Genomic DNA, 12735 nt, shown 5'->3' on the forward strand with positions numbered 1-12735 from the left:
GGAAAAGCAGCCATTTTTACTTTATTTATAGTTACATAAAAAATTGTATAAATATCTTAGACGGCATAAGACAAAAGTTTAATGCCACTGCTATAGTTTTGTGCTATAGAGGTGATATTTTGTGCAGGTGCTATATTACGTGTACTGTTGTTAGCTATAGGGTAATGTTTTAAACGATTTTATGTTGTTTTTTTTTTTTTAATTATAATGGTAAACATATTATTCACTCCGATTGGATTAAATACGAGTAAGTAAATAATGCCTATACTCAGTTCAACTTAAGAAACGTAGTCGGCGGCAACCGGTTTTCGTTGGTCCACAGTCAGGTAACACTTGCTTATCTCCCCCACTCAATCAACTATAGGTATGTATATCTATCGTGTAGCATTGCTACGCTCCAGCTTTTAAGTCAGCAGTCGACTACGTTTCTTAAGTCAAACAGAATGAAGAAAGAATATTTTTTAGTGTCGAAAACAATGATTGTTGTCATTTATGTAATTGCAGGTGCAAACACATCTCTAAGGGGTATCAAGACCATAGGCATTTAATAATAATTACCATCCTGCATCCGTATGCATATACATTTTATATTAATAGTTGACGCTTTGACGTGTACTCATTACCCAATCCCATGAGAGTCTGTATTATACAGTAGTCACTCGATAATTTGAAAAATTTCATAAATCGAACTAAACGCTTAGTCCCCTAAGAAAACTTCTATAATTAGAAGAAAATACATGTATTCTGGACCCCTCGATAATTCGAAATGTCTATTGGTGGGACACACTCTACAATTCGATTTTTTTTCAGAACCTCTTTAATTCGAATTTCCTTAAACGCGATTACATGTTTAAAGATTATGTATATTGTACAATCCATTTGACATACTATCGTAATAAAACTAATTACGACGGTGATTAAAATATATTATCGTACTTTAACTATACCTACCTAATCTTTTTTTTTTTTTTTTTCCTTATGGTATCGAGGACCGGAGAAGGAACTATGTTGCCAATACTTCTCCTCCGGCCCCCAACTTCTCCTCCGGCCCCCAATACCTACCTAATCTAGACTTTAATCGTATCATTTTACCAAAATAAACCTCTGCAATGGGTAAAGAGTTGTTGAAATCGAATAAAACATAATATAATTAGTCGGAATATGGGTTTCGTAAAGTATGAATGTTAGTCGATCGCCGACAAAAAAGTGATCGTGACAGTTGAAGTAGGTGAAAACTAACATAATTTTCAGTTCTCTTTAATTCAAATTAATTTCTGTCCCCTGATTACTTGAACCACTCGGTTAATCGAAAACCTCTAAAAAACACGAATTTTTCTTGTTCCACATAATAATATAAACAGTACCTATAAATACTGAACAACGAAATGAGTATACTATTGCTGCGTATATTATAACAAACGTAAAATATGTTTACAAGATTTGAAAAAAAAATTTTTTTAGTCACACTGAATGTCTACGTGGCATGCATGTACATTATCGATAGAAACAAGTTTTTTTCGCATAATGTCCAGCGGAAAAAAATTGTTCGGAACCTGATCTCTTTATTATCATATGTATACTTGTAAAATTTGAAAATAAATTGATCCGTTACTTGCCTCCCATAAACTGTTCACATACAAAAAAAATAAATATTATTTATAAATACTTGTATTATATTATTATAAAATCCTCTATCATATTCATGCAGTACACATCAATAACGCAACTTTCAATAAGGAAGGTATCTGCGTATATTTTAATATTATTAAATGTGTGTATATTGCATATTTTATAATAACTCGGAGTAGGGAATTATAAGAGCTGCTTTAATGTTATAATTAAAATAATATTAATTTAAACAAAAATAATATTAATTAGAAAAATCAACTTGTTTCTTTAAGAAAACAAATAAATACAGTATATCTGCAAACTGCATATTAATTATTGTGAAATATATTTAAATTTAAATTTTTTAACTTTTATTGTTTTTTTTTTTATTGGTGGACTATACATAGTGTATTTGGTTACGTCTTTTACACGCACGCGTAGTGCGTAACGGTGAGATTGTATACAAAGAAATTACAAAAACAGTTTACTGGTTTTCTGATAAAGATTTTAAATACCCTTCTCCATAGCGCTCCTGCAATAAGAAATATAAAAAAATTTATTTTACGTAACAAATTTATTGGTAGTTCGAATTTATTAAAAACTATAGTAAAACGACGTGATTTTTACGTTAGATTGTTATGGATTATCTGTGAAGTCTTCTGTATATTATATTGTATAATGTATACTGCACTAACTTCATATTGACAGCTTACAGTTGTACTATGTACATTAGTACGAATTTAATATGTTTAAGAATACACAATTATAACGATCTATTATGAACTGGTTTTAAGAGTAATAAATAAATTTGAATATGTTCTATAGGTACTAGAAAAAGAATAAAGTATTAACAGTTTATACACACTGTCATGTCAGCGTTTATTGACCAGATGTAAATATATTATAATAGTGAATATAATATAATAATATTATTATTATTATTTTAATATTCTTGCACTCAATAATATACCAATGCGTAGTGGTCGGTTCAGACTTTTATTATACATTATTATTATTATTCTATTTGGCCAATGGCAATAACGCATTATTAGTACGACGATACGTTACGTCATAAAATAATTTATACAAAATATTAATAGGTACGTATAAGCTACTTCTTAGCCGTCATCTATACACAATATTATGTTAAATATTATATTATATTTATTTACGATTGCGGGTAATGTTGGATAAAAATCATCTCGAAATAATCGAATACGACCACAAAAAGTTATTTTTATGTGCTGGTACCATAACACAATAGATTAATATTTTCAGGAATATTATTTCGCACATAAATCTTAGCAAAAACGCAACACCAACAATAATAAAACATACAATAAACGGGACCAGTTTAGACTATTAGACCGATAAAAAAAAACTACTAATTTTGGAAATCGACAATCGGTGCTTGCTACCAGAAATCGTTATCACAGTTGAAGATTGAAACAATGTTTTGCCCCTAAAGGTAATGACAGACGCAAAACTAAAAAAATAAAAACACAAATCGTAATAAAATACATTCTGACATTCATCACTCCGCTTAGAATGAAAAAAAAATTATCTCTAAATTAAAATTATAAAATATAATTTTAATGTTTTTAAAAATGATTATTATTCGGTATGAATAAAACAGGTTGATATTATCTGTTTAAATTTTCCCAACAGGTATAAATGAAGTATATGTATAAATAAATCGTACAAACATACTTGTACGATTACCACAAAAGAGTATTATTAATTATTATAGTAAAATATAATATATACGCAACAGCAGTAACAACACAGTCACATATAGCTAGAATATTTTTGTATACGAGTTCACACGTTGCATAAAATATAAATAATGAATGGTTGATTTCATAGCCATTGGGATTGTCCAGTTATATAATAATATAAAATATATTATTTTTTTTTCAACTTTTTTTGTTAAAATTTAATTTCATATCTTATATTATGTACAAAATAAATACAGTCTTAAGTATTATAATGGTTAATAATGAATCAACACTATGACGTAAATTTATTGGTATTATATAGGTATCTACATAATATAAAACATTACAACCTATAATAACAGAATATGTAGTATGTATTTTCGTACATGGAAAACAAAAATCTGTCTGTATTTAACTAATTAATGTAAAAGTCATAGCTGACGAATTTATTCATTCAGTTAGATTAGTTTCAACTCCAAAAAGCAGAAATAATTAAAATATACATTATTTTCTTTTAAGTTTGTTTGTTTCACAACTATCTCGCCATGAAGTGCTATTACTGAATAGCTTCTTCAACCAAGCCAACCACGTCCTACTATATAACCCTCCATTGTGCTTATTGTAAATTTCTGTTACAGATTGTACAAAAAAAAATATGTAAAAAAAAAAAAAGTTTGTTTGAACAATAGATATAATATGGACAATTTATGGTAACTATCAAAAACTGTGAGAATATAACTATTAAAGACAGAAAAAAAAATAAAATGAAATACAAAATAATACAAAACGATGGAAAAAGACAATATTTATACATATTTTAAGAAAATGTTAATTTATTTAAATGGATTATAAAATATTAGTCTTGTTATATTATATAATATATTCTTGTATTTTTGCCTTATAATAATTCTATGGTTTAAACGAAATGTTTTTTCACGGAATTTATTTGTTGATTTTAAATACGAAATATTACTGTGAGTTTAAATATACATGTACTTAACGGGTATCTCATTGCTGAATTTTTACCCTTAAAAAAACACATCAATTTTAATATCTTTGAAAATAACCTTAATTAAAAAGAAAATATTACACTACACTAGTTATTGACGTTATTGTCTGCGGAAACTATAAATACACACACGCGCAAACTCATTACGCCATATCGTGTAAAGGATATACAATAATACGATTATTTTGATTTTTTTTACTATTTGCTTTCGGTCAATCAACTACAGCGTATATTAGATTGTAGTACCAGTATAAGGGCCCTACCAAAGTTATTATAGTATATTATGATGATCGATCGATATGGAAAAAAATAATAATTCGATGGTTCACTGTCTCATTTTTAATCCTCGTGCTTGATGTGATTTAAATGTTCACATTATTTTGTATACATAGAGGCTAGAATATTAGTGTTACAAGGTTATAGTTTACAAATTAATTTACTAAATTTTGTGTGGTAGTAATAACTAAATGTAAAACGTTTTATTAAAATATTTTTATTTCAATCAATGATGTCTAGTCTAGATCACAAGACAGTACTAATAAATACATTATATGCTACACAACTTTTTACATTTTTGATTGTGTGTGAAGTTATAGGTTAAAAATGTCGTTGTTTCTCTTTTTTATTAGTTGTGATTTATGCCAACCTGTTTTGGTATAACGATGAGTCATTTAAATTATAGAAACCAGAGTAATGCTTGTAATAGCACATAATATGTTATATTATAACATTGAATAGAAATTTAATCTACTATTGGTATACCTTATACAGTTATATTTATTTAAAAGGAGCATTTTTTGGATTTTAACTGTAGTATTTCTTATAACGTACACGCGAAAAAAACTATCAAAGAAACGATTATGTAAAATAACGTAAAAAATTGTGATTTTAATAAAATGAATTTGGCTATTACTTCAGTCAAATTCGTTTAACGCCAAATGGATGTGATTATTCACTAAGTTATAGCTTTTTAACCGTAATAAGTATTACAACACAAATTTAACTTACTGCATACTCTGGTTAATCCACAACCAACTTCTCTCATCCCCGAACACTTGTAATTGGAAGAATTTTTGTATTGTGATGTAATAATAGACTATAGATTGCTGTTAAATATTAATGAATGATTTTTATAAAAATATCATTGATGAGCAAACTGATTAGATACATAAACATTATATACACATGTGCAGACAAGCAAGTATTTATATCCGATTCATCAGTCGTGATACTATCATGATACAAATTAAAGCATTATAATAAGAAAAAAGCTTACGTACTTTATTGATGGAATTTCATCGAAATTATAATATAACATAGACCTAGATGGCCAGATGGGCGGAATGTAAACATTGCACTGACGTCCACTGAAAAAAATAGATAAGAAATAAAAGTATGTTTAGTTGATGAACGTATACCTATTTATGTTAGTACGAGCTAATTAAATTAAAACGTCTTAATTTTTATAATATCACTTACGGAAATACTCTATACTTATAGTGTGTGTTGTTATGAAGTGAAGGGAATCAGTATACCACCCCTTGTTATAGAAACAAGAGTTATATGCTTCCACCAAAACTAGTAATACCTAATACCTATCTATCGCGAACATTTTTATACGTTATATCAAAATGTCAATTCTTTTCACATATCACATGTGAAATACCTCATGTAGTTATAGTAAGGTTCTTCAGTTAAAGTAATGTAATGTGTAAAGAAAAGTTGTACGAACAACGTTTCATTATAATTCAAAATCCATTGAACACCAGTTAAAAAAACTGTTCAATAGGTAAAAAAAAATATATGACGTTAAAAGTTAAATCGTTATATAGGCACTTATATAAATTGCAGCAGTATCAATTCAAGTTTAATGCGATTACAACCATTTACGATTATATATGTATAATATCATTATTGATCAACTAATTTATTTCTGAATGATAGAGATGGAGGGGGTAGAGAGAGACACAAATTGACTGCAAATCCGGTGCGACGTCCTTCAATAAATATTATTATATTATCCCTGTCTGTCGGGGCCCTACGACTGTGATACTATAAAAATTATTTAAATTGAAACGGCTTTTTTCTCTTCAATGGAAAATCGCAAATTCGCACTACAAATTAGCATAGCATCATAAACATAAGTTTTATTGACGATCTCTTTGATTTAAGTCGGTGGAAAAGTAATCTAGTTAGTAGTAATCAACAAAACAAATAAATCTTAGAGCGAATATAGATCCGGTTAATCATTCACACAGAATATAATAAAATAAAATATAATTATTAATTACACAGTTATTGAAGTACGATTACACATTCTATGGTTGATTTACAAAAGATCACCAAACGGTGATTGTCTGCAATTGTACACACATACAAACATAGGTCATAGGTGTATTAAACTAATATTATATATTATGCGGAATAAGAATAAATAAACAAATCAGAACAAACCTGTTTTAATTTAAGTTCTAATTTTTATAGACGAATGATGATGAATATATTTTATATTTTTAAACATAAAGTTAACCTTATTTACCTAGTCAATTTTACTACTCTTTGTTAGTTTTTTATTTGCATGGATACTTGAATTATTATAAATTATTATTGATATAATTTTCACGTTCATTTCTGAAAAAAATTGGCAAAATTATAATAATTGTTACATAGGTACTCATTGAATAAACATATTACATTTTTCAGAAACATGTCTTAATTATTTGTTAGTATAAAACTATATAATACCAAAATCTAAAAATTGAATACAATCCATAATCATAGTATTATACTCTAACTCTATAGTAGGTACAACTGTTTATAATATAAAACATATCTAAAAACAAGCTATTAGCTAACTATAGACATCAGACTTTCATAAAAAATAGTGATATCTTAACACTTTGAATACCTGCTGTGTTAGTACAAAGTGAAATAAAAAGTTGTGGCAACAATTGAAAAGAAATTGAAACTAAATGTATTTTAGTAGTATGTAATACCTAATAGATTATGGATATTTTTTTTAAAGATTTATATAGATGATTCAAAGTTGAAAAAATTGGATTATTTATTATGTACCTACTACCTACTAGTCATTTGTAGATACTATCAAAATTAATTTTGTGATGATTTTATTTCACGTATGATTAATAATAAATATTTATAACAAAGGCATTATTCATTACTATTTTTTATTTTTATGGTGAAATTGTTTATGTTGTTAGGAGTGAATAAGAATATAAAATAAATTCAAATGAATAATGCACAATATCATTAAACTTTTTTCCATAAAATAATAAAGTGCTTTGGAATCTAGATGCCTAGATAGGTATATAGCTATTTTATACAACTTGATAATGATAAATATATTAACAATTAAAATATTAAAATATTACAGTATTAAATTATACTATTTTTTTTTTTTTTTTAGTGGAACCCGTGGCAACATAGGCCATTGGGTGTGGGGGTGGTACGGTAGGAGTTATTTTTGTATATTTGTTTATTGGTTTTTGAGTTGGTAGGGTTGTAACGCGTGTTTGTGTATGTGTGGCAAGGATATGTTGCTAAAAATCCCGGGTGGTCACCCATCCGGGAGCTAGCAACTGTGGCCGGTACGTACGCTCAGTGCGTTTCCGCAGATTGAGCGTACGACCGCGCCTCACCAAGCCACAAATTATACTATTATAGTAGTTAAAATGGAGGAAAGGTGAATTTGATAATATACTTTAGCTACGTACTAAAACGTTTATTTTTGCTTTTGTCATTTTTAATAGCTGTTGCTGAACTCAAAGTTTGATTTTTTATCAAAAGCTTATAGGAATAAGTTGAGATAATATAAATTAACTGGGTAATACAATTTTTGAATTACAGACAGAAAGAAATCGTAAACAATATTAATAATTGGAAAAACTTTAAAGTTTGTCAAGCGCGATCAAGAATGGACTGTATACCTATAGCTAATGGTATGAAATTTCGTTTTAATTGTTTTAGAATTTTTCGAATAAAAAGAAGGAAATGCTAATGGTTATATTTAGATAAGTAAACCTGAAGCATATAGAATAATATCGTCTTCAGTAATACTCAAGTCGTATTTTAGTTAAAGATTTAAAATTAGGTAAATGGGTTTTAAATCAAACACGGGAAAGAAATGAGCTCGTTTTTAAGAATTTGTTTTTACTTTATTAATTAATGATAATATTATATCCGTTACAGGTCGGATGAATGTGCATTGCGGACGGACACAAATATTATTATTATTCCGACAATGATCGATTTATTATACTCTCTTCACGTCACATACAATATTTATATAATTTTTAAGTAAAAGTAATATAAACGACGGCAGTTGTATACGAGTATGTAGCACAGCCATGTGCGTATGTTTGGACAATATTATTATAATATACAGACTAGGTGTAATCTTTTATTCGTGATAAATCACACTGTATAATACATGCGCATATATTATTATTATTGTGATCGCAACAACAGCACGCAGTTTAAAAACAATAGATTTACTATAACAGACACGCGGTCTTTATTTATCGATTCTGGCACTCGTTTATAATATTATTCGTTTGGTAAATGATTAATGATTATCATACTTACGTAACGCTATACAAACTGATAATTATATAAATTGAATATTTTATTTTTTTGTTTGTTTATAAAGATCGATTTTTGATTGCGAATATTTCCAATATCGAATCAAGCAAATTTTTTTTTCACGATTTGCGTGTATTAAGTTAGCACTGGTAGATGTCTTTACATCGGTAGGCATGCAATATTTGTCACCTTTCCTCTAATTTGTTGTTTGTGTAAAATAAATTGGTGCATGTAACAACACAGAAGAAACTATTGTATAATATTCATTAGGTATAAGAACACGCTGTTAAAATTTCATAAAGAAATTCCTATATTATTCAAATAAGAAAAAATAACCATCTCTTTTAAAAATTTTAAAGTTCAGATATTGTAAAATATGCTAGTAATAGAAATATTAAATCATAGGTACCTAAGTTTGCGCCTTGATTTGTTTCTCGCAAAACTATCAAAACTTTTATCGACATTAATCAGATGATTAATTAATTTTAAATTGATACAATTTTAAATTAATTTTAATCTTTTTTATTATATTTATTAAGGGCCGGTTTCACCACTACTTTAAACTACAATTAAGTTATACCGGGGTTTAATCGGCCGAATTTGGCCGGTTAAATAACTGTTATCAGTCGATTAAGCGTAATCGACGTTTAAAGTATTTGGTGAAAGCGGCCCTAAGACTGTAAGTAGTTTAAAAAAAAATTATTCATACCACGAAAAATGTATGATTTACACATCTTATCGTTTAAAACAAATGTGGAAACTGCCCAAGATATTTTCCGCAAATCTTCCCTCGCAACGATAGAAAATACCATGAAAGCGAGAACACAAAGAGGTTTAGAGGTTTTAGAAACCCCCCCATTTTTGGTTGTCTTACATAACATCATATGTTTTTGTTTTTGGCCGACCAGTTTTCAGTTTGACTCAACTTTAAGTAAAAACAGGGTCATCATTTGGAGAGAGGGGTGCATAAATATGCATTTGTCAACCTTGATCTTAAATTAGTTTTGGACCGACTGACAGGTCAACATTAATTAGCTCTAGGGTCATTACTGGGCCCTGGCCTTTAATATACAAATCGTTAGGTATGAATTGAAAATGATTAGCAGTGATCTACGATAATACGAATACAATTGTACTATAAGTAGTATGTCGAGATAGATATAAAGAATATGCTGTACAGTTTTACTTACTTCTTAGTATCATGGTTTAAAATATACAAGTTACTGAACACCGTATAGGAATTGGTCTCCAGAGTGACACCCACTATTTATCATCAAAAATCAGTTGATCAGCGTGGGAAGAATTACAACTATGGCGCTTTCAATGTTTGTAATCATAATTTACAACGGTAGTTGGGTGAACCTAATTAGCTAGTCTTTTAGTGAGCTTGCTTACTATACTGTTTTATGCCCCGTCCCTGGCAATTATTGAAATGACACCTCTGAACTAACACTCAAATGACAATGTATATATATTATATAAAAATCAATGAAGGCGTTTTTAGATTAGATTGTTAATAGACAAGTTGGTGCATACTTGTGTGTTTCGTGTTATAAAGCGGAGAGTATCATCTAGTATCGATATAAAATTCATGTGATATTATGGTATATTGTGAAATAATAATTTTTTTTTGTTCGTAATTATTACGGGAATCGTATCAGTTTTCAAAAGGTATCGTGAATTTATATTATTTAATAAAACTGAAAATTGACTCAATATTCATATTTTTTAAAACATTTATTTTAGATTCTAATTAAAACAATAAATAATTTGTTCAACGTACTTTATTACTGATGTCTTACAGTAAAATATATTAAACTACTTATTTATATCTATTATATACATATATATATATATATATATATACATATATAATATCTATAGTATGTAGACTGAAGGCCGACTACCATTTTCGCTCAGTATCGTTTTCATATATCTACATGTTCTTTTTTGGGAAGAACAGCACAATTGAATATAATATTGCGGTTTTAACTTACAATTTTTTCTAAAGTCTTTGGTTTTGGGAGTCAATGACTTTAACTTATGACTTGCATATAAAATAATGTGTGGTGGACTCTACGTACCATTTATACTTCAATAAAAATAATGTAGCAATATCAATAAAATACTTTCGAATGATAACTTTCGGGAGATATTACATTATTCGTGATTGCAAACGTACAAAGGTGTCTGGGTGGAAAGGGATTTCGCATAGGGCTATCAATATTTATAATACTCATAAAATATGTCGATTATTATTTTCAACAATAATATTTTTTAGTGCGATGCGTTCTCAAAATGTCATTCAGACCTATTTAATGTTGTTATTATCAGCTAGAGGAAGTAAATCTGAGCAGAATAAATGCAAATAACAATATGTGATAAAGGTACATACCTTGACCGGATGATGGTATGCGGTGGTGGCCGCAACATCCGATGTATCGCTTGTGGTCACCGCCGCCGAGTCTAAAGTCTCGGGCGGCGGTATCCACGACAACGGCGGAGGTGGTGGTCGCCTGTGACGCTTGCCGTGGTGATGAAGGTGATGGTGATGATGGTGACGGTGGTGGTGCCGGTAGTGGCGGACGTCGTCGGTGGCTGTCCCGGCGGTGGCGACCGAGTCCAACGACATCTGGGGCGGTGGAAGCGGTAAAGGCAGCGGAGGCGGTCCGAGAAGATGTGACCCGGTCGGCGGCGCGTCTGCTGTCGACGGTGCTACCACCGCCGCCACCGCTACCACCGCGCGCCCTCGCCAGAGGTCAACAACCGGTTTAGTGTGTGTATAATATTGCAATAGTTTGCCGTCGCCCGCGCAAATTTTATTTATTATTATAAATAAATAATATTAAGAAACAAGCGACTTGCGTCTCGGACGGACGTTATAATTATATTTTACTATCGGAGACCGCGCAACTGCACAGCGGTTGGTCCGTTACGGCTCCGAGAGTCACTGCTCCGAACGATATATATTCAAAACGAAACGGAATCGCGTGAACAAAAAAAAAAACACCCCTCTCTGACCAATCGAAAATTGTGGCACAACGTACAGGTAAAAAATATGATATTGAATGTAGTCGATCGTTGTCAATAAAAAAAAAATATTAATAATCGGTAAATAAAAAAAATCGCGTGACTTTGGTGGATCATTGGTAGTAGGAGGCGTTTCGGTGTTGTATTTATTGTGTGCGCACGCGTCGCGTGCTCAAACTGTACTGTAACCGGTGCAGACATGGTCCGGGCGACTCGTCGTCGTCGTCGCAACGGTCCCCCGAGAGAGTGCGAGAGAGAAAGAGTGAGCGAGAGAGAATGAGTGAGAGTCAAAATGGAACCGGTCGTCGTTGTCGTCGTTGTGGTCGTCGAAACAACGGCAACCGAACTTGTAAACCTATCATCGTGATAAATATTAATACTATAAACACTATAGGTTTTGATATTAAGTTCTCGCCAAGATCTAATAAGAATTTTTCGAGTAGAAAATTGAATGTATAAACTGCAGTACTTTGCACAATCGATTTAAATTTTCTAGTCATTTAATTTAAGTGATAAGATATATTTCCAACCGGCACTGTCGAAACGTTTCAAATAAATTCCAATGAGCAGTGACAGTAAGTTCATTTATAGCGTTAACCGAATCTCGCTCAGAATTGTGTTTCAAAATATACAAAAACACAATATTATCTGTACATTCAAATGTAATATATCGATTATAGTACATAACAAAGAATTCTTTTTTTTCCCACTGAATTTATAGTAACAATATACTATTATACAAATTTATACAATCACGGCTTGAAAAAA

The 12735-nt window shown here is 30.0% G+C and overlaps 1 protein-coding gene across 1 annotated transcript in view; it reads right to left on the bottom strand.

Annotated features, from left to right (window-relative positions):
• The window catches only part of LOC107163636 (SH2 domain-containing protein 5-like), a 148518-nt gene extending 136871 nt beyond the window's left edge, over positions 1-11647 (bottom strand). The window contains exon 1 of the mRNA XM_089222799.1: positions 11333-11647. Coding sequence (XP_089078925.1) covers positions 11333-11569 — 237 coding nt within the window. The 5' untranslated portion in view covers positions 11570-11647. The remainder of the gene's footprint in view (positions 1-11332) is intronic.
• Between the last annotated feature and the right edge of the window lie 1088 nt (positions 11648-12735).

The sequence above is a fragment of the Diuraphis noxia genome, unplaced genomic scaffold, assembly GCF_037042655.1.
Source record: "Diuraphis noxia isolate RWA-SAM2 unplaced genomic scaffold, SU_Dnox_SAM2 contig0003, whole genome shotgun sequence".
Classification (NCBI taxonomy): Eukaryota; Metazoa; Arthropoda; class Insecta; order Hemiptera; family Aphididae; genus Diuraphis; species Diuraphis noxia.